The sequence below is a fragment of the Oreochromis aureus genome, linkage group 7 (genome assembly GCF_013358895.1).
Source record: "Oreochromis aureus strain Israel breed Guangdong linkage group 7, ZZ_aureus, whole genome shotgun sequence".
NCBI classification, from domain to species: Eukaryota; Metazoa; Chordata; class Actinopteri; order Cichliformes; family Cichlidae; genus Oreochromis; species Oreochromis aureus.
Genome location: NC_052948.1, coordinates 23,936,635 through 23,959,612, shown reverse-complemented (window position 1 = coordinate 23,959,612; position 22,978 = coordinate 23,936,635). Strand labels below are relative to the sequence as shown.

General features: G+C 36.7%; 2 protein-coding genes across 4 annotated transcripts in view; one reads left to right on the top strand and one right to left on the bottom strand.

The window, feature by feature from the left end:
• Positions 1 to 12,456, bottom strand: part of tmtc3 (transmembrane O-mannosyltransferase targeting cadherins 3) — a 29,079-nt gene extending 16,623 nt beyond the window's left edge. Inside the window, exons 1-6 of the mRNA XM_031731874.2 lie at positions 12,321 to 12,456; positions 11,419 to 11,632; positions 11,051 to 11,269; positions 7,797 to 7,896; positions 4,963 to 5,078; positions 4,413 to 4,585 (exon numbers count right to left, since the gene is read on the bottom strand). Coding sequence (XP_031587734.1) covers positions 4,413 to 4,585; positions 4,963 to 5,078; positions 7,797 to 7,896; positions 11,051 to 11,269; positions 11,419 to 11,607 — 797 coding nt within the window. The 5' untranslated portion in view covers positions 11,608 to 11,632; positions 12,321 to 12,456. The remainder of the gene's footprint in view (positions 1 to 4,412; positions 4,586 to 4,962; positions 5,079 to 7,796; positions 7,897 to 11,050; positions 11,270 to 11,418; positions 11,633 to 12,320) is intronic.
• Positions 12,457 to 12,750: 294 nt separating this feature from the next.
• Positions 12,751 to 22,978, top strand: part of cep290 (centrosomal protein 290) — a 42,378-nt gene continuing 32,150 nt past the window's right edge. For 2 of the 3 annotated variants that reach the window (XM_039614675.1, XM_031731872.2), the window contains exons 1-16: positions 12,751 to 12,892; positions 13,368 to 13,445; positions 13,657 to 13,726; positions 13,815 to 13,861; positions 14,386 to 14,520; positions 14,847 to 14,900; positions 15,070 to 15,090; positions 15,623 to 15,769; positions 16,067 to 16,249; positions 16,397 to 16,486; positions 18,502 to 18,624; positions 19,531 to 19,654; positions 21,231 to 21,403; positions 21,785 to 21,947; positions 22,080 to 22,180; positions 22,278 to 22,344. In XM_039614675.1, the coding sequence (XP_039470609.1) occupies positions 12,779 to 12,892; positions 13,368 to 13,445; positions 13,657 to 13,726; positions 13,815 to 13,861; positions 14,386 to 14,520; positions 14,847 to 14,900; positions 15,070 to 15,090; positions 15,623 to 15,769; positions 16,067 to 16,249; positions 16,397 to 16,486; positions 18,502 to 18,624; positions 19,531 to 19,654; positions 21,231 to 21,403; positions 21,785 to 21,947; positions 22,080 to 22,180; positions 22,278 to 22,344 (1,690 nt within the window). In that variant the 5' untranslated portion in view covers positions 12,751 to 12,778. The remainder of the gene's footprint in view (positions 12,893 to 13,367; positions 13,446 to 13,656; positions 13,727 to 13,814; positions 13,862 to 14,385; positions 14,521 to 14,846; positions 14,901 to 15,069; positions 15,091 to 15,622; positions 15,770 to 16,066; positions 16,250 to 16,396; positions 16,487 to 18,501; positions 18,625 to 19,530; positions 19,655 to 21,230; positions 21,404 to 21,784; positions 21,948 to 22,079; positions 22,181 to 22,277; positions 22,345 to 22,978) is intronic. The other variant, XM_039614676.1, reaches the window with a different exon arrangement.

Here is a 22,978-nt window from a genome sequence, read left to right as displayed (position 1 = left end):
TTTTATAATCTAAAGGTGTGGTATTGTTATGGCTTGAACACAGAAATCGTCTCAGACAATCGGGAGACAGCTTGAGGATTATAACTAGAGGATTAGGCCATCTAGGAACTGGATCCTATCTTTCCTGTCAAATGGCATTAGGCTCAATCCTGTGCAGACAATTTCAAGACAGTTTAGGCTCAATAAATGCATAATCTAGTTGAATTATTACTAATCTGGCATTTTCATGGTGTTCTAACCTCTTAGAATATCCCAACAATAGCTCCATATTATAGGAATTTGGGCATTAAATATCTGTCATTCATCTGGCTCTGTGTTTTAAAGAGATTTACCATGAAACTTCTCAGCTACATTACAAAGGACCTATTGTAAATTATGTTTAAAAATAGTTAAAAACCTTCCAATGATGACTAATAGTTCTGTGTGTTATATTTAAGGTACATCAGCTAAAGTTAAAACAAGTTTACGCAGTATATTCATGTAATACAATTAAGTACCACAAGAAGGCTGTTGTTCAGATTAGGATGCAGTCCCCAGCAGTTAATGCTGAAAATCAGTTAATGGTAAATGGACTGATACTTGTATAGCATTTTTCTACTGTTCAATATGATACTAGATGATAGGTAGGGATAGGAAGTTCAATTGCTTGGAATTGTTAGTCTGTCTTTCTATCGATTCTGCTTATCGATTCTTGCACTCTCGTTGTGATCAGTTGATTTCAGTTCGTGTGTTGGAGAAGGAAAATAGTGGCGCAGTTTACAGTGTGGATATGCACATTACTTGTATTTTTATTGCATTATACTGTTAACACATCTTTGGCTCTCTGCAAGCACAGTATCCTAACACTACATTAGCCAAGAGTCCAGAGTGATGTTAAAGCTGAGTAAACGCAGACCCCAGCCCAGCACCGTGATAAGGTGAGCCGGAATTTGCGGTGAAGCCAAGCGCTGCTGAACTTCAATGGGTAACAAACTAATGACCAGTCAGGCTGCAGCCTCTATTTCTACCTGTTCATGTTTCTACAGTAGAATCACTGTGAAGATCGCTTTAAAGTCTCCTTAAAGTCTCTAGTTTTCATCTTTGATTTATGCTGTCGGCTTTGTGTTCATACCTAAATACTAAGAGAAAGATCACATGTGTCCTTGATAATTTTTCCCCACCAGGTATAGCGGAAGTGGCTTGGTTTGTCCCCAGTATACCTTTTTTGCTTTCTTCTGACCACTACTCATCCTAGACCCTTCATCTGGGTCGGAATTTTCTCCAGGACCCAGGTCAGATTGACTACTTTTTAGTTTCAAATATTTATCTGTATTAGGCAGGGCGTAATATTGGTATTACACGCTGCCTTGTCTCACAGCATGACTATTATGTAATTTCTTCTTCATCTTCTTCTGTTTTACTGGCAGTTGACAACCAATTTAATTAGAGCAGGTAGTTGTACTGCCCTCTAGTGGAAGAGAATGTAATTGTTTTACCCGCTACTCACGCAGATTGCTTAGAGTACTAATCAGGTGGAACCAGATAATCTTCCACGGCACACCTGATCATTTCTCACAGCACACTTATGTGTCACAGCACAGTGGCTGGGAAACACTGATATAACTAATGTCTTTCTCCTGGGTGTAATTAAGTAATGTACTGCATTACTTTTAAGAAAAGTGTTCTTTATAATTTGTGTAATTATTACTTTGAGTAATGACCCCAACATTGATCACAACAAAGAGGAAAATAACCTCCAACATGCACAAACATTTGACTACACAACATGTCATTAATTTGCATGAATGTAATGTCTTTGATACGCTGCTTAGAGATGGTGGTGACTCTCAAAGTGGAGCCAATGAGAATCGATAAGGGAATCGATAAGGAATTGAATTTTCTTCTAGATCACCAAAACAAAAAGGTATTCATTCTAATATTTGTCATGTAAGAATAGCTTATAAAGGAAGCTAATTCTTTAACTTTACTTGACTTACAAGGTTTCAGTAAGAAAAACCGTTAAGCCCATTGGCTTTGGCAAACAGAGGGATGATCCAGTTGATTAATATAATCCACCTACTATAAAGCTTGTTGTGTGGCACAAACAGAATAGCTGACGAACAGGCTTCTCTTGCAACATCTGTGCAAACCCAGTGTTAGAGAGAATAAAACACAGAATAGTTTATTATGCAGGACGAAGAGAGAACATTGAATCTCATGCAGCAGTTGATTAATCCTACTCTGAAATTGTTTTGAGCAATGACAGTTTTCCTTTATTCTTTTTTTCTTTAGTGGTATTACACATTAAGAGCACATTAGCAGGATAGTAAGACAAGTGAGATTAACAGTAGCTCAAAGGTTGCATCTTTGTGTATAAAAAAAAAGTGCAAAAAGTACAAAAATAACCCAACAGTTTTATGTTATTAGCACTTCAACAGAATCTCCTCTGTTGCATTTATTATTAATTAAACTGAGGTGATGATTGCTATTCTGTTACTGATAAATTCAAAAACTGTGGCGAAAAAGTACCTGGAAATGCACAGTAGGAATCGAACAGGCCAGTCACATCAGCTGTTGTGAATTATCGCGTCAACCCAGTGTGTAGCTGCTGTGAAGCCACAGTGCTAACAACCACAGTACCCCATTCAGGTCTTCTATACATAAATATCAGCAAAATCTGTTATCTTCCCTGTTCCAGGCCTTCAAAAACAGCCCTTCCTTGTTTTAGTATCTCTCTGTCTTTAGTCTGTTTTCTTTAGGTGGAGTGCACCTAAATCAGAGCAAAATTAGGTGTTAGTGAGGCAATTTCAGGGGGTTTCCATAACCCTCTCTGTGGCAAGCAATGTTTGAGATAATAGATTAACACTTAAAATCACTCAGTTGTCTTGTAGAATGGCATTCCTATAAATAAATAAGTCCTATTCAATGATGATCTAAATCTGGCTTTCACGCTACTTTTTAACTTGGCCCTAAGATGGCTGAAAAAAAAAAAAAAAAAAAAAAAATCCATAAAGATGTGGTAAAATAAAAGAAACACATCTTTATGGAATTCAAAACTAAATTCGGTCAAATGTACTTGTGCCTTAATAAAAGGGCAGCAATAGCAATAAGCCTATTAACTTAGCTACACATTTGGACCATCAGCAGTTTTCTGTCTCTAATTTAAGGATTATCATTCGTTGCTGACCTACCAGGTTGATAATCACCACTATGGCAACACTCAGCATAACTGCTGGTTATGTTAGTTTGTAGGTGTAGTCAAGCCAGATTGAGAAATATACAGAGTATGCTGCTTTGTAATAAAGGCATCAGTGACTCGGCCTCCAAGGTTTTTCCACTCCTTCACTCGTAAAAGCTGTCTGGAATGTTTTACTCATATGTTTAGATTTTATGTTTTTCTGATTGAACGTGAGCGCAGACAAAGCTCTTATATATTCATCCTGTTGATTCATTCAGCACTGAAGTTTTTAGTAATTGCCAGTGTACCAAATACTCAAAACTATCTTTGTGGGAGGTTCTGTAACAATAGAGCGAGGACCATGCTTTTCCATGACATATGTGGTGAGACAAACTTCCTTATAAAGTGACCCATAGTTTGACACATAAAATTTGTTACTATAATTGGACAGAAGAAAACTGAAACTTCCTATTTATATAACACTTATATGAAGAATAAGTGCAAAGAAGAAAGGTAAGTCTGCTTGTTAAATTATACCAATGTGGCCTGCCAGGATAAAGTCTGAGTGTAGAACACATTGAAAGATAGGAGGAGGAGATACAACAACCACCAGTGGGTAGAGTCAAGGAGAGGCCTTGTACAACAGCCCTTGCTTGTTTCTATTTTACTGTGATTCCTCCTAGTTTTATTTATTTTACTCTAATTTTTGAACAGCACTTTGTGACTGCTTGTCTGTAAGACATTATTATAGAACAATAAAGAAAAACTTGGTAAATATTATATAATCCAAGAACACCAAATTTATGTTACCAGACTACATTTACAATACAAATTATAAATTTGGCGATATTACACAGGGTTTTTTTTTTTTTAGTGGCAACTTGTAATTTATTTTTCTTTTGTCTGGAGAGGAAAAAAAAAAAAAAAAAAAAAATGGGCAAACTCAAAAGATTTAATGACAAATCAATTAAAACAAACTGAAAATTCTTCAACACATCATTTTGCTTAGAGGAAATATATTCTTAAATTGTGAAATGTGTCTTTACCAGTTCACTAAATGACTGAAACTGGGCTTTTCCTTCCTATGAAAATGACCTTTTAGCAGAACTGTCTGTGTTTCTTGTTATTCCTGTTATGTTCACTTTGCTTAGATTAATAAATAAATAAATAAATAAATAAATAAATAAATAACAAAACTGGCTAAAATTTATTTTATTAAAATGCTGATGAGTTTTCCATCTGTAACACTGCCTACCTTGTGAAGACAGGAAGCTGGGACTGAATGACTTGGACCCTGATAATAACGAGCAGCAGGGTGCTGATCACTAGAACAATGAGCTTCAGAAGAGTTTGCAGGACAGCATAGGGAAACCCATCTTTACCCTGCAGAACTTGCCATATCGTGTCCACTAGCATGGGCAATGTAAACTGAGAATGGAGTAAAAGACATAAAGAATCAATTTAACATCATCATATAAAGCAATACCCATATGATATATACATTTATTCCAGGAATCAACCTGTGAATAATGAAATCTATGCCTATAGAAGAAATTAAAAAAACAACATTATGAACACTCAAAGATAAAGCATTGATAGAAAACATGTCAAGATCTGAACAGTTCTGAACATAACTGAGTGTGAGCATCTCCAAAGCAGAAATCTTGTGGTCAGCATGGGTAAATACTAAAAGCCGGATGACTGTGATACAGTGTAGGGGTGTGTGTGCGTGTGTGTAGTCAGATGTAGACATAATTTATATAATGTTTTATGACACAAACACACAAAAGGTTTCTGATCCTTACCCCCTGTGCAACAAAGATCTCGTAGACACAGCAGACACCAACAACCGTGATTCCCTGTTCCTTACACAGTGTTGCTGCTGCCACTAAAACTACTGTCAGAGCAATGGGAGGCCAAACTTAACAAAAGAAGAAGAAAAAAATATTAATATATACACATGACAGCTTATTTACCTTGTAGCCACTGGTGCATTGGTAACTTAACAAACCTAACAAATTCACTTGATCCATTTTGAACATAAAAACCTCTGAGATGTCTTATTAACGTCTCCATGTAGCACCAGTTACAAGTTTAGACACAATTTTGTGTCTAAAGTGATAATAAAACTGAACAACAAAAGGTGGAAACCTCAAAGAAGAAAAAAAGTAATTTGAACGATCTAATCCACTTTTTACTTCATAATTCTATGTGTGTTATTTAATAGTTTTGATCTTTTCAGTATTTCTCTAGACTGGGGAAAATGGGAAGAAGAAAAACTCATAAATGTTAAATTGGGTTACTTTAATAGTCTGATTTATTGTGATCCATATAAACAGAAGAATGATTTAAAAAAAAAATAACTGCTCACTGTGGATACAAGTTAAAAACTTAAAAGCTACTGTTATAAGCAATTACTTGATCTTGCATCTTCAAAACTAAAAATTACTGCCTCACAGTTATGTGTTCACCAGCAAACATGCATGTCCAGACTCACACACAGTGATATCTTCTTTGAAAACTAAAGCAATTTTAAAAAGCAAGTACCACAGATTAATACAACTGGACAATTGATACAAACTCAATATCTCAACAAAACAAACAAACTCCTCTTCTGCTCCTAAGCTTTATTGTTGAATAACTGCAGAAATCATTTTTTCCAGAACATTATGATGTCAGAATAAAGTTTAAATTTGAACTCTTGGATACAAAATGCTATCACTTTATAATTTTATCCAATAAAACATTTGCCAGAAATTGTGTGCGTGTTTACCAAATTCAACTGAATTCCAAATTTAAAGAGATTTCTTCCACATGGTCCAGAGACATTTGTTTTGGGAGACTGGGGAATACATACAGCTGCATCATCTAGAGGCATGGTAGGTGTAGCCATACTAAAAAGAAAGTATACCCTCTGTCATTTCTAAGGTTTTACATATCAGGACATCATAAAAACTGACCTAATCCTCACCAGGTCTTAAAAATACAACCGGAGATGAATGTTATACAGTGTCATTATTTATTTAACAAGAACATAATTCAGTAGCTTTAGAGCTACCTTTAGCAGCAGCAAGTTTAAGTAATTGTTTTCTGTATGACTTTATCAGTCTTTTACATCAGATAATTGAAGATTGCAAACATTCACTTATGTATAGCTCTTACCACAACACTCAATCAGATTGAGGTCTGGACTTTGACTAGAGCATTGCAAAAGCTGGATTTGTTTCTTTTTCAGCCATTCTGTTGTGAATTTGCTGCTGTACCTCAGCTCAATGTCCTGCGGTGTGACCCAATTTTGATTAAGCTTTAGCTGTTAGACAGAGGGCCTTTGACTCTAGAATACTTTGGCATATAGAGGAGTTAAATGACTGCAGAGTGCCCAGGTCTGTGGCTGCAAAACAATCTTAAATTGTCACACTTCCATCGCTGTGCTTGACAGATAGTATGGGGTATTTTTGCTGATTTACTGTGGTTTTCTACATACGGCGCTGTGCATCATAGCCAAACATCTCCACTTCTTTATTTTTCTGTCTAAAGGACATTGTTCCAGAAATCTTGTGGTTTGATGCCACTTTGCAAACCTATGCTGTGCTGCCATGTTCTTTTAGAAAGGCTTTCTCCAAGCAACCATTCCAAACAAGCCATACTTGCTTCGTCTTTTTCTAATTGTATTGTCATGGACTTGAACATCTAACATGCTAACTGACATGAGCTGCAGTGCTACAGTTTTTTGCAGTTTCTCTGAGCATTACGTGGTCTGATCTTGCGGTAAACTTCCTGAGACATTGACTCCTGGGAAGATTGCATGTATGTGAATCATCTTTCTTACTATAGAATTATAGACTTCAAATTGCTTGGGAATAATAATAATAATAATAAAATAATAAAAATCTTTGCCAGATTGATAGATGACAACGACAATTGCTTGCTTAAAGATCATTGCAGATACATTTTCTACTTTAAACTGCTCTAATACATGCCTGAGTGCTCAAGATCAGCAGACTACCAAAGCTACTGCTTTTACACAGGTGGTAAACACCTGCTGATGATCATTTAATCAACTGCATTTAATTATCAGCACATAGCTGTAACTTAGTTACAGCCATGTGCTGTTACTCTCTTAGTTCCAATATAAGCAGCAAGAGTGCACTTTCACACACCACTTCCACATTTTGGCTTAATTTTGGATACATAAATAATGAAATAGATCACAAGTTGTAGTATAGCGAGAGTTTTATTTACCTAATTTTAAGAGCTGTTAACAATCAGGTCTGGATACATAAAACTTTAGACTTAGATTTATTACCATGACTATAAGTATTAAGTAACACTGACTGAACATTCCATATTAATTACCCTCAAAGGGAAGTGTTTATTTATATCAAAACACTGGTGGAAAAAAGATGGACGTTAACACCTGAATACCCAGGTGTTTGATCTTATCCAATCTGTTGCCACAACACTTCCACTGCCCCTGTCTTGATTTTTTGTATATGTATTTGCTTATTTTGGTAATTAAAATAATGATATAATCTTAACGGAGACCAGCATGTTGAAAATAAGTTCATACTTAACGACCCAGCAGATTTTGCACATGAGACAGAAATAAATAAAGGCCAGGGAAGAACATTATACTTACCAATGGAATGGTCTGGTCCAGTTGACTTTGTATACGCCAGGAAAGCAGCCAGAAGAAAGATTGATGAAAGAAGTTCAGCTCTGCCAACCACACCAGTGACCTGATGATAAACAGTCAATCAACACAGAGACCCAACCATAAAGATTTGGAAAGATGATTTCTTAAAATATACTTAAATGTTCATTGTTTGGTAATTCAAGTTGAAATGTAGATAAAAAAAGTTTCAGAAATAAGTTTGTGAAATCATACACAAAAGTTTACTTTTCCTATTAGGAGATGCTATTCTATGCCCATGCTACTTTACCTCGACTCGTCTGAAGCCACCACCACATGACCTCCATGCCTCAGACAACATATCTAATAACTCTGAGAACATTACACACGTGTCTTCGACTGGCACGAACCAGAGCTCATGGTCTAAGGCTCTAAAAATAAAAAAAAGCTCTGTTCAGCCCATATCAACTGATGGGCACGCAATTATATGTAACGTAGTCTCTCTGACAGCAACGTCTGTCATTTAAGTACATGATGACTGCCCTCATGCGGAAGAAATATCATTATCAAGTTCTTAGAAAGAGACATACTCTAAGAACATAAAGGTCCCACAAATAGTTCTACAAAGCACTCACTAAAAGAAGAGGGGATTGTTTACACTTTAAGAATTCAGCTGGCATCATGAGAGGGCTGCAGCTTCCAATAAATAGGGATTGCCATGAAGATTCAAAACAAGCACAGGCATTGTGCTCTGACTGACCTATTTGTCAACTGGTGGAAGAAGGAAAAAAATGCTGGCAGCATTCAAGAGCCCCCTAAAAATGTCTGGTCAGTGCAATGTTACTTCAACAGAATCTTAGAAAGACTGATTACAGTTGGCTCAATTTCCTGAAAATACTCGAACTACAAATTTCACTTTCCATCTGTACAGAGTTGGCAACTCCTTTCACCCTAATGCCATGTTTGACCCAAGATATTGGTGTGGTGTACACTAAATAATTTGTATCTAAAGATGTTTGAAGATATAAAAAAAAAACAAAAAAAAACTGAAGTCTTCATTCAAAAAGACAGATCACCAAAAAAAAAAAGAAAACTACTGAAAAAGACATGGGACACACAGGCACTCTTTGTATAAGCTTATAATGCAGGGACCTTCAGTGCTTGAAGCATAATTCAAAAAACAAATGACCCGTTCAGTGAGAGATTCCAGACGGTGATAACATGAAGGGCATTTGCTGGACTAACACTAAAGGCTCATTTGTGAGGCAAATTGTTTCCATTCAAGAAGTCTGAAAGACTGTGCATAGATTAGAGAACATGATGAGGAAGATAGGAACAGTGATGCATGCTGTGTAACAGTAGCACTCCACACCCAAGAAGCAGAATGTTTCCTTTGTTTTTTTACTCTGGTCAAGGCCTGTCTGGTCATCAGTTCAGCTATGTTCAAAAGGATGAAATACAAGTCCTAATTGGGGAAGAGGCTTTTCAGACAGTAGAATGAGATAAAGTTCAAATAAACAATAAGCTAAAGGGTTTTGATTTCCTATTAAGTTCAATAAGCTTTGTGTTACAGACAACATCCATGATAAGCTATAATAACAATCTTTATATTTCAAAAAGAAAAAAAATATGAAGCCATAATTTTAAAGCATTTAAAGAATGTTAATGCAGCCTTAAATGGCAACAGTAAAAACAGAGGTTTAATGTAACGTGTAGCACAAGTAAGCTAATATCATGAGCATAAACAAAAGGGTTTCTTTGAATAAGGTGGAGTCCCTTCTTGAGCAAGCCATAACAGGCAAGATGTGACAATTTAACTGCTGTTTATTGTCTGGTTCCCTCTAACGCAATTTTAACAATCACTGAAATGCATTCTGATTTGATGCCACAGTGGACATGTTGGCGCAAAGCTAAGTTTCTGTCCTACACCGCTTAGCAAAGACACAAAGTCTTTAAATGTAAACACTGTTTCTATATTAAAGTCTCTTTAACACCTTATTGCACATGTAGATTTCAAACTTCAAAAGATCTTTGTCCCCTTCCTAATTTATTTTAATGTTTGTGACTTCATTCAGATTTGTATTAGATAACCTAAATAAATAAAACATTCCGCTATTAAATTAAAAACTCATTTATTAAGGGAAAAAGTTATCTAAACCTATCTGCCTCTATGTGAAAAAGAAATCCCCCCCCCCGCAAAAAAAAAAAAAAAAAAAAAAAAAAAATCTAATAATTTCTGGTACCGCCATTGTAGCAAGTGTTTGCAATAACTGGTCTTTCCCATCTAAAGGAATTTTGGCCCATTCTTCTATGCAGAATCCTTTTAATTCAGCCACATTTACAGTGCGGTGAAAATACTTCTACAGCACTATCAAGTGAATTGCTCAGCTTAAGTTGGAATATTGCAGGGCTTCTCACGTATTTTACAAAGCCACCTATCTTGTTTTAAAGGAAGAGTGAAGGTGTGGCTGACACTACTGCTTGTTTGGTTTGCGATACTAGAGATCAAGTGGGACATCCAGTGGTTATAATTTCTGTGGAAAACCCTGTGCTTAGCTAGGGCAGCTTAGTTGGCTATGTTACCTCATTGCAAGAAGGACCTAGCTTCCAGTTCAGTGTTAGCACATTGCATGCTTGTATGAGTTCTCTCCAGATACCCTGGCTGGATCCCACTGTCCAAAGTGCTGCAACTCGGTACCAAAGACAAGCATGGGTCAGTTTAACTGGCAATTCTAAATTGGCCAGAAGTATCTATTTAAACTAGAATGGTTGTGTAACTGTGTTATCCCTGCAACAGATTTGTGAACGATCCATGATAGATCGTCCATGATAGCCAAGTGGAATGCTTAGTTATGCAAACCCAGACAGATGTCCCTAAAATTTAAAAAAAGTGACCTTGTATTCTATCTCATTTTTCCTAAAACTCTGCCTAACATATGCTCATGGAAATGGTTAAAATAGAACATGAGAATTTTGAGGAAGTCAGGAGTCGGATTGCAGATGGGACTCAAGGACCACCTGACCAATGCCCAGCATTTGTCTATAATTCCCAGTGGGTCTGTCCCATCCGGTGGAGCATAACTTGATGAGATTACTTTAATTTAAAAGTGAAAGATAAATTGGGAGTATTTCCAGTTACTTCTCTCACTAATTTACACTTTTTCATGGACTTGTACATGAACATAAGTCTCAATTAGGCCAAATTTAATTTAATAAAACACATTTTTTAACATTTGCTAGCCAAACAAATGTACACTTACAGCTTCAGTGTGAATGGGATGCACAGCAAACAGTAATGCTGCCACCAAGCTGGAAGTCTTGTCCAGGAACAATCGGCACACTCGCAGGAAAAGCACACATACGACAGCATGTAAAATGACATTGAGCAGGTGGTAGGAAGCTGCACTGAGTTCACTGAAGAGGTAGTTCAGTCGAAAGGTGAGTACTGTCAGGGGTCTGTAAGATTTATGGCTGCGCTCCTGTAGTGGGACACATGTTGGAGGTTTATTTCTCTCTAAATTACTTTGAGTAACAACAAATGACAATAAGACAAATTAGATCCGTAATATAAAATTCTAAAGAGAAATTACATAACCTCGTATTGAGTTTGATTCTTCTTAAAGCTTACCTCAGCCATGGGTGTTCCCCAGAAATCATTGAGAAAAAGGTTGCGGATTGGGGTTGATGGGCGCAGATCCTTGTTGTCAAGGATTGCTGAGACATCATCAAACACAAACCCGCATGACAAGCTGTTCCAGTAACACCCCACCACCAGTCCACTCAAAAGTAAAATCTCCTTCCATGACACAACAGCCATTGCTGACCAAAGCCTTCATTGATCACTGTGCAGGACAACAAAAGATTTAGTATTATTACAATTTTGATGGCATGACGATTTGTGAAATAGACACTTATAAGTTCAAACTTATTTCATCTTTGGACACATATTTTCACTAATAGTGCAACTTTGTGATGTACTGTGTATGTAAACAAGTCTTCTTAGCCCGATTCCTCATCACAGCACCCAGTAAATTAAATGCCATGCCAGCATTACTTCTTAGAGTGTGCCTCCTTGGTTTGTTGATAAAGCTACAGATTCAGATGTAAATGGAAATATAACAGCTAAATTATAGAACGAATAAAAGTACAAGTGACTAAATTTGTGCTTATTTGCTGAAAAACCGAATAGTTTGGTTACCAGTACAGTGACAGCTGGCAGCAAAAGCTATGGAGGGCGTACTCCAACAGCACTGTCGTGGCCAGCTAATTTTACTCGAGAGGATTAGCTACGAGAAATCGAACACCAGGTGTTTGATAAATGAAATTCAGTCGGCATTGTGACCAATCGATAATGGTTACATAATGGCACAAAAAGCCCAAAACAGCATGTAATGACAATTTCAGACCCGCCGTAACTGCAACATAACATTAGCTAACGATGAAGCTAAATTAGCGGCTACAGCTAACTACCTTGTCATCTGTGTTTAGGCTGAATAAGATGGGAAGAGAAGTAGCTTAGGTCTTTCTCACCGTGTCTATAACAGGGCTGATAGTTGAGCTCATAAAACACACTTTAGCTGACAAAACATAGACGGAATACACAGTTCATCAAGCGGCGTTCCATATGTGCTAAGTAGCTTTGGCGAATACCCACTATCACTTCCGGTGCAGAGGTGACCGCGCAAGTTGAACCTAGCGAGATTTGATGCTTTTTGTGGACTAACTGACGTGAATATGGACAGTACCGAGTTGCAAAACTGCGACGATACACTTTAATAACTTTATATTCACCGTCTCGCTACGGTTTGGTTAAGTTTCCGGGAACCTTACTGATGTTTTTGTAGTTTTCTTCTGGAGTAGCTTCATTAGCTAACTGTTGTTGTCAGCCGTAACCTAGCAGCCAATGCGTCTCTATTCTATAACCGTCAATTTAAGTGCCACATCGATGTTATATCAGTTCCTATTTAGCTAAGTCTTTAAAACACATCATGGCCAAGATGCCTGCAGCTCTTAATTGGGATAAAGTGTTGAGAATTGACCCAGAAACCCTCAATGAACGCGACAAAGACGAAGTGGATAAGGTCTTCGATATGTTAGTTTTGGTAATTGCCCGTCGATAACATTATTAATAACATTATGTTATTTACTTCTGGAGGTTGGCCAACAAGCAATGTTTTATATTTTTTAATTTACAAATTCTATCAGCTCAGTGATTGTCTATCTTTGATGGCCGATGGAATAAAGACAGACTATAGTCCTGCTTATATGAGACAATTATTTTGAGTATAGCAATCACTGATTGACCACTGATTGGTCAACAATTATGTACTTATGTATGCTACATTTTTCATGCCTTCGGTGACCATTGGATACAACACATAACAATCTAACTTATGCTGAAAGCTCTTGATGAATTTTCCGCATAAGCCTGAGTGCTGCGATTGAACCTTGAGCAGTCTTTGTACACCTCGTCATATTACACGTATAAATATAGATTGTTTTGGTCTAGGCAGTTGTGTCGTACAAGCATTGGTATTATGAGGTTGAATGACTCTACATTTGACTTTTCCCATGCAGACAGAAGAATGGGGTGTGAAGGATAAAGCTCCAGAGAACATTATTCAAGTCCTCAGGGTGTTTCAGGCCCTGCTGAAGGTGTTCAGTTTTATTGTTTTTATATTCTGATCTCTCCCACGCACATCTGTGACCCACCCTACCAACATCTGTAATGTATTTTTAGGAAAGAAGAATATTCATAAAGGAGTCACACTACTGACCTTGGTGCTTTTACGTGTTTATGCATGTTGAAATATTTCCTTTGAAATAATATTTGTTTCTCAGCGTCTTCTCTACGTTTCTGTGTTAGATTAGAGATCGAGAACTTTCTGTTGCCTTCGACTTTATTGATGACATTGGTGTAAAACATGCTAGAAAAGGTTAGTATCATATAAAGTTTGTTAGACATTTTTCTTTTTTGTCTGTCAGGTTAATAAACAACATCTGCATTATTTTTCTGTGTTTTAGAAAAAGAACTCCTGGCTAAGGTGTCACAGTTGGAACAAGAACAGAAGGTAAATAAAATCCAGTTTTTAAATATATATAAAAAACGAACTGTATATGTTATTGCTTACACATTATGTATTGGGCATTTTTGTTGATCTGCTGAACTGTTATTTCTTCACATAGTTGAACTCAGCCATCATTATAAATGTTTATGTGGTTTGATATCACTTTCTATGCTTATTTACTTCCTTTCAGCAGTGCCAACTCTTTCAGCCAATCATTGAGCGTAACCCTCCTTATGAAGGGATTTGCTGTAGTGACCCCTAAGAAGATTACAGCTAATTCCTTGCGCACTCACAGAAATTGCTTATCGTTTTGAATTGTTAACCATTTTCAATTTTCCCAGGGTTGTGTATTGTCACTACTTATATTCTGGTTGTTCTTATGCCTTAAAAAATGTGAACAGAACGTTGTTTAACAACTTGGTCATGGAAATGAACACATATGAACAGATGGAGGTAATAAGACACTAAGAGATTTCTTTGTGGGGGTTGTTTGGGTGTGCATCTTGTCTCCTGTTTGTACTACTCAGCTCCACAGCACTGTGCAGAACACCGGCTTTATTAGAGATCAGATTTGGCACCTCGAGACCCAGTTGGAGCAAAGGGAGAATGAGGTGACCCAGTTAAAGAAAGAAATGGGGAAGGAAAAGAAAACCAACGAGGAGGTATGAGCACTTTACCTGCCATAGGTAGTCTTGCAAATGTTAGCTCATTAGTTTGCACATGCTATGTTGACAAAGCGCTGGTAAAACAACATGCTGGTGAAAAGATTGAATGTTACGTTAAACTGAAAATATTTATGTATGCACATATTTATATACAAAAACAACCAGTACAAGAATACGATACAAATGGTTTGACTCATCTGTTGCTTTGCTAATCTTGTTTGACATTGTTTGCTTCCAGCTTTCCATCGTTTTCTGATGGTTACAAGGCAACAGCAGAATGTTTTCGATGTTTCTACATTGTAAAGTTGGTTTTGTCTTTCTAGTTGGTTGTGCAAGTAGAGAAGGCTGAGGAAGTCATCAAGAAGCTGAAAAGAGAGGTATTTGATAGTTGGCATCACACTCGTCATTTCTTTTCATCCCTTGTTTAGTTACGATCCATTCGTACTTTATTTAAAAGTTTTGTGTACTCATGCTTTACCTTCATTTTTTACTCATTATCTCCTTTTAATCTATTTTTTTTCTGTCTCCATCTGTTCCGTGGTGTAGTTAGAAAAACTTAAGAGGAAGGTAAGACACAAAGGTAGTGTAGTTAAGTAAACTAAGTTTTTGGTTATGTGAAATGAGGTATAGTTTGTAGGTTTTGTAGCCATATAAAGGTGTACATGAGGGGTTTTTTGCATCACAGCTTTTTATAAATGTACATACAAAAAGTGAGTAGGATGATGATAAGAAGTATATCATATGCAATATGCGATCCTTAACATAATGGAATTTTAGCAGAATTTTGGGCTTTTAAAGGGTTTAAGTTTTGATTTTTGATTTTTGTGCACAAAGTGAACTTTACTAACCTGATCGATTATAAATTATAACACATATTTTATATTTAATATACATAAGGTGACACCTTCTAGACTGCGTGTTTTCTTATAAACTATCATAGCAAAATCCATCGCTGTTCAAAGTATACTGAAAAGCAGGAAAGGCTTGTATTTCAGGGGCTTTGAAAGTCAATTTAGTGTTGCCATATTTGTGAGTGAGCAGAGGAAATTTTGGGGGGTTCATTTTCTGAACTGACGTCTGTGTTCCTGCATCACATCAGAATGAGCAGCTCCAGCAGGATGTGGACTTTTATCGCGGAGAGCTGGACCAGAAAGAGCCTATGTCTTCAAAAGACGAGAATGCTGAGACTCAGAGGAAGCTCAACCTTGCCAACCGCCAGCTTTACCAGTGCTTAGATGACCTGCAGGTACTGAAAATCTGTTTGTTTACTATAAATTCTGGTCAACTAGGCAACAGACTATTGTGTGCCAAGCTTGGCAATGGTGCCATGCTTTAGTTGTTAACAAGTATCGGATGCTCAAGGCCTCTTACGCTGCCTCAAACATGCAAGATTAGTGCTGTTTGTAATTGTTAATTAAGACCTTTACTGCTTATATTTATGGCTTTCATTTGTTTTTATTATATACTCTTTGTACTGCTGATTGATGTGTCTTAGACTACGCCCCCTAAAATTACGTTTATTGAATTATTTTGTGTTTATTAGCGAGCGGAAGATGAAAACACACATCTGAAGACTGAGAATATGCAGATGCAGAAAAGCCTGGAGGAATCTGTGAAGGAGATGGAGAAGATGACGGATGAGTACAATAAGTTGAAGATTGTGGTGCAGCAGACTGACTCCATTATGGACCAGCTTAGGAAGGAGCGAGATCATACAAAGCTTCAAGTAAGATCCTTCTCTTCACATACTGTTTTTTTTAATGGAGATAAATTACCTGAATTCATTAATTATGTCACACTCTGCATTTTTTAAGCTGATAAAATAATGTTTGAGTGCAAGGTACTGAATCATGACTCCACTTTTTATGTGCAGGTCAGAGAGTTAACAGATAAGATTCATAGCATGACTGAAGAGAACGACCCTATTATGGCAGCTGTCAATGCCAAAGTGGAGGAGTGGAAGGTAAGTATTTATTTAAACTAACTCTCCAAAGGGCAACTTTTATTTGTTTAGTTTATTTCCTTTAAGCAGGTGCCAGGTGCATTCGAGGAAAAACCTGAAACCTTGACCCTGACACCAAGGGGCTCCTGGTGCCTCTGTTAATCTTCACTTCTCTGCTTAAAAGAAAGGATCACTGAACATTAGTGGTGCAACGGATCAAAAATCTCACGGTTCGGATCGGATTTCACGGTTTTACGTCACGGATCGGATCAATTTTCGGATCAGCAAAAAAAGAAAAAAAGACAAAATTTTAACATTTACTTATTAACTTATTTAAGTATTTTTGCCTATTAAAAACATTCAACTCAAAACTCATTATTATATATATACATATATATATATATATATATATATATATATATATATATATATATATATATATATATATATATATATATATATATATATATATATATATATATATATATATATATATATATATATATATATATATATATATATATATATATGTTGTATAAAACAAATTAAGGTGCAGTATAGGGCAGTACAGGGCTTTGTATCTACCACTCCGCTGTGATATAATGAGCGGTCACGGTCACGTAGCTTTCTGTTGACCTGGAGGTCCACCCATTTGTAGTTGGGCAACAGAAGATGCCAGGGACAGTTCAGCCATAACTTTAAACTTTTCCTGCTCATACATGCCTGGGTACGATCTTGTCACTGAAGTGGACGCGCAACGGGATATCATAGCGTGGCTCAAGCACGTTCATCATAGTTTAAACCCCTTGTTTTGCACAAGGGAATACAGCCTCCCGTCTGCAGCTAAACACCCCAGTAGCTTTTGTAATAGCTTTAGCCCGATCGGATTGGGGAGCAAAGGGCTGCTTAAATGCCGCAAACTCCTCTGCTCCTCCCCTTGGACCGCTAGCGCTGGCCATAACTATCGCTTGACAGACTGACCGCGCGCACCATACACATACTTTTTTTCCTTCTTTTTCGAATCTTCGGATCACGTGCATCCCGAACCGTGGAGTGGGATCGGTTCGGATTATGGATCAACCGTGATCCGTTGCACCACTACTGAACATTAATATTAATATTTATTAATACATATACCTACATATGGGACTAGTCTCTTCACTGCCTCTTCACATAGTTTAAAGCTACAACCCCAATTCCAAAAAATGTACAGAAAAACAGAATGAAAAGACTTACAAATCTCATTAATCCATGTTTTACTCACAGTAGAACACAGAAAACATATCAATGGTTAAACTGAGAAAATGTAACACTAGGAAATAAATAAGGCAATTTTGAACATGTTTCAAAATATTAGACAGGCCTATATTTACCACTGTGTAACAGTCATTTTCATAAACATCTGATAATTCTGAGAAACTTTGCCTCTGTAAGATGCTCTTATAATAGTCTGGTGTCTCACTGACCTGTGGCCATTTAACCTAATTAGTTGCAAAATGTCCCTCCAGATCTATCTTTTTGGTACCATTTCCAGTTTTTTGTTGCACTCATCCCAACTTTTTAAACATGTGTTGCTGCCATTGAATTCAAAGTGAGTTTCTATTTTTCAGGAAATACGAAAATGTCTAACTTTAATTTGATAGCATTTGATATGTTTTCTGTTTTGTGGTGAATGAGATATGGGTTTATGAGCTTTGCAGATTCTGTTTTCATTCAAAGTTTGAACAGCATCCTAATCTTTTTGAAATTGTGATTGTAAATAAATACTTTAGCTATAAATCTTTGATCTGTTTTCTCTGGTTCTTACAGCTGGTACAGTGTTCTCAGGTTTCAAAGTCTCACCTTTACTTTTCCAAGAACACTGCTTGTCAGTGTGGCCAGATTGCTCAGTCTTTCTCTTCTCGCACCATTGAACCTTCTTCTTGAAGGCATTGTCCATGTGGGCACCTGCAAATTTCAGTCACTGAGTTCACCACTGAGTTTTGTTAAACTATCCTACAGGACTAACATGAGTTTACTTTTGTTGTTCCTGATAGCGAGTGCTGTCTGGGAAGGACGATGAAATTTTGGTGTACCAGCAGATGATTCGTGACTTGAGGGAAAAGCTGCGTTCAGCACAGCTGGACTTGGACAAAAGCAACATTCTGGCCTTGCAGCAGGTCTGTTCAAAAATAGGAATGAAATAATCTTTGTGTATACACATTTCTGACTTTCATCTCCTGCCATTGTGGTGCACTGAATGTAGGTCATTGTGTTATCGTGGCGACAATTTTGTTTACGTGAACACAAAAACCCGAGCTCAGCATAGGAATGCAACTTTTACCGTATCTTAAAAGTGATTTGGGGACGTTTTGGGACACATTTCACCACATACTTTGTTATTAATGGATCTGAGTGTTGTGCTTGGATATACATATATGTTATTTTATGTCACCTTATCATAGAAAAGATTTTTGTTTTACCCACATTTTTTTTTCTGAGGAAGTTTGCTTAAATAGAAAGAAAAGCATAATTTTACTTCACTATTGCCAAAAAAAGTAAAACTAAAACAAAACAGTTTGTTACAGATATAATTCTTATCAACCTTACATGCATAAATAAAATACTGGGATAAAATAACGCTATGTACATCTTAAATGCTCTGTGGGGGGGCGGGGGGGTCATTGTTTATACATTTATTTTTATTCTTTGGGGCAGGGGCATCCTAATTTGGAGGTTATAGTCATATCATCTTTTTTTCCACCTATCTGTATCTATGTGCATATCATGTTTCTTCTTTTGGTTCTCTCTCTTTGCCCTGCCTTTACATATAAACCTATCCTTCCTTCCATCTCTATTGCTGCCCTGGGTCAGGTCATATATGAGCTCTGCGCTGTAAGTTTCATCCATCATGGGCCTCTTATCCTGTCCCTCCCTTTGTTTTCAGTCCATAACGTTCTCCAACAATGAATGTGTAAATATTTATGTGTGCCACAGCTGTGTAGCATGTGTCTAACATTGAAATCCTGATAACTCTCTGTTTTTGTGTTGTGTTGTGTTTTAATTTTGTGGTGAATATCCTAAAGGCTGTCCAAGAGCGAGATAATCAAATCAAGATGCTGAGTGAGCAGGTGGAGCAGTATACAGGGGAAATGGAGAAGCACACCGTACTTATTGAGGAGCTCAAGACGTCTACGAAGAAAGACAGAGGTTTGTACATCCCTGATTAATTTAATATATGTTGTTCATTAGCCTGTCTTCTGACAGTTGTTGTTTGCATATATTTGTAGTTATGGGGAATGCCCAAAAAGAGCAAACTGTAGACAAACAGGTTAAGTTAGCCTTGGAAAATACCAAACATCAAAATGTAATCATCATAAAGGATATATGTTCTGAATATATCTGAATTTTTGAGGTAGATGTTTTGTTTTTTGTTTTTACTTTTTTTTTTTTTTTTTTTACATTTTTGCGATTCATGATTAAGCTAAAGTTTAAACTGTTTAAATTACAACTGATAAGACCTGGTTGCATGCCTAAGAAGGTAAATGGCCTAGAACTTGCAGGTGCAACTGAGCAGTTTATGTATTTTAATGTGAGTCAGTGTTTTTTTTTTTCTTTAAACAGAGCAAGAGATTTTGAACATAACATTTCTTAGCATATTAGCTTTTTGTATTTTTTGTTTTGTTTTGTTACCAGTGTCAGTGTTATTAGCACCCTGAAAAATTGACCTTTCAATGACACATAGAAACAGAGAAACCACAAACCACTGCTGTGCAATGAAGGGCTTAAAGCTTATGGTCAAAGCTTGTAACATCAAGTTTAAACTGAGTGTCATCGTCAGTGTTTCCAAATATCAAGAACTGGAGCAATCATCAAGAATTCCAAGGAGTTGCCACAAAGTACAGAACAAGCCTGGAAGTGAAAGATTTCAAAGAAAGAAAACTAGAGAGAAATGTGCTCAGACATAAGTGAACGACTTAAAAAAAGTGGGAATTGTAGTCTCAAAGAAGACAGTCACTAGAACCTCGCACAGGAATGAACTCTGAGGTTGCAGTCAACCTGGAGAAAGATTATGCACACTGGAAGCTCGGCCTTTGAGACGAAACTAGAGCTCTTTGGCCTCAGAGATGTTGCTTATGTTTGGAGGAAGAAGGGAAAAGTGTAAAATCCAAAGAGCATCACAGTGCCATATTATGCTATAGAGTGCGTCTGGCTTGTCGTTTTGTCTTCCAGCACATCATGCACGTAGTAGCGTCCAGAAATCCAAAGAGAACTTTACTGTATGGCCTCCAGAAAGGCCTGACTTGAATCCCTTTAAAAATGTGCATTGTAAACTGAAGACGAAAATTTCTGCCAGAAAACCATCAAATCTGGAGGAACTTGAGAGATTTGCCAAAGAACAATGGGCTGAGATTGCTTGGGAAACATGTGTGAGACTGTTGTTAAAAGGCTCTTTATTCAGCAAAAAAAAAAAAGATTGGGCTGGTCAAAATGATCAGCCAAAACTTTTTTTTTTTTCTGAATAAACAACCTACATGGTTAGAGATATATATATATATATATATATATATATATATATATATATGTATATATATATATATATATATATATATATATATATATATATATATATATATATATATATATATATATATATATGTATATATATATATATATATAATATATATATGTGTGTGTGTGTTTGTGTGTATATATAGAGAGAGAGATATAGATATATAATATTATATATTATATATAAAATTACATTTTTCATTTGTTCTTGAAGGCCTCCCATCCACCTTACAGCAGAAGAAAATGGAGGAGCTGAAGTTAAAGCTAGAAGCTGCAGAGACAAGAGCAACAGAAGCAGAGCATGCGGTAAAACTAGCAGAAGCTCATGCTGAGGAGAAAGACAAGGCACTTATTGAGGCTTCAAACCGCTTGAGCCAGTATGAGTCTGTAAGTCTGCAAACATATTTTTTGTTCCTCATTTTTTTCTGTTTTGTTTTGTTTTTTTATTTTGGCTTTCAATAAAAATTTGTTTTCAGTCAAATTAAATTATTTGTGACTTAATTTCCAGGAATTGATGCATGTGATTTTTTTTTTTCTTTTCCCCATCCGTCCTCACTTTTAATAGAGACATTGAAATGACAATGTGACTATGGTGTGATCCACGTGCTTTTTTTGGTCTACAAACATGGTGTTTGTTTTTCACCATGCCAAATCACATCCTGATTTCCCCAAAAAGCATATGAGTTAAAAACAAGGAAGAAAGACATTTAGACAAGACTTGCTTTTTGGTGAAACACTTTGAACAACAACTTGGTTTCTGTCTTACAGGGCACTTATGGCCTGGAAGCAGCCATTGCGGAGATCAAAGAGTGTAAAAATGTAATTAGAGAGAGAGAATGTGAGGCAGAGGCCATGACCAAAGAGATCAACCAGCTTGAGATGAGAATCAATGACCTCATGGACGAAAATGAAGGTTTCAGAGAAAAACTAGGTCAGATGGGTTTTTTTATTTTTTATTTTTTAACTCGAACAGTCCCATTTCGCAGTATATTTAGACAACACTCACTGACGTGGAACTATAAAATTAATTTAGCTTTTGTTTATACTGGTCTTGACTCCGAAGGTCTGGAACCAAAGCAGGAAGTGGATCTGACAGAGTTTAGGCGTGCCGCAGATCTCAGACAGCGCCGGTACAAAGCAGAAAACCAAGTCCTCACCAAAGAGGTATAGTGGGAATTATACTGGTTAAAACTAATATTTAAGTAATGTAAGTAATTTTGCTCATGAGCTTCTTTCTACTAACACCCTGATGGTTTTCTAGATTGAACGACTTGAAGAGGAAAGACTGGAATTAAAGAAACAAATCAGACGCATGGTGAAGGAAAGAGGTGACATTAAAATCACTCAGTTTAATTCCACAGATTATTCCTTTAAAAAGTGTATTTGTATATCTTTTCACCTGTTCTGAAAAGCGCATGTGTAGTTGGTTCACCACATCTATCGTGTAACAGGGGTCGGCAACCTTTCTGATGATGAGTGCCATCTAAAATTTCCTCAGAAGTCAATGTGCCATATGATTGCATTAGCATTAAATTTAATAACGCTCTATATGGACAGTTACACACTATATAGAACAACTTTAAAGAATTGTATTTGTTTGCAGATGTTGGCAGCTATCAGCAAATAGTTATCAGCTATTTTGAAACAAAAAAAAGACACTTTTTATCCATAACAAGAACCGCAAATGAACTGTACAACAGAAAATGCAAATGCTATTTATGGTCTCCTCACAACAATGATAAGAAAAATAAACTGGGCCAATATGGCATATTTGTTAATACAGAGATACACACGTTAATGTGATCTCTGGTGTCCCACTCAGAGACACAGGTCTGCGAGTGTCCAGCATTCAGACGGCTACCTGAGGACACTCTTCGTGTCAGAGAAAATCTGTTCACACAGATATGTACAGCCAAGTACTGTCAATAATGCCTCTGCAATGTTCTGAAGACAGTTAAACTT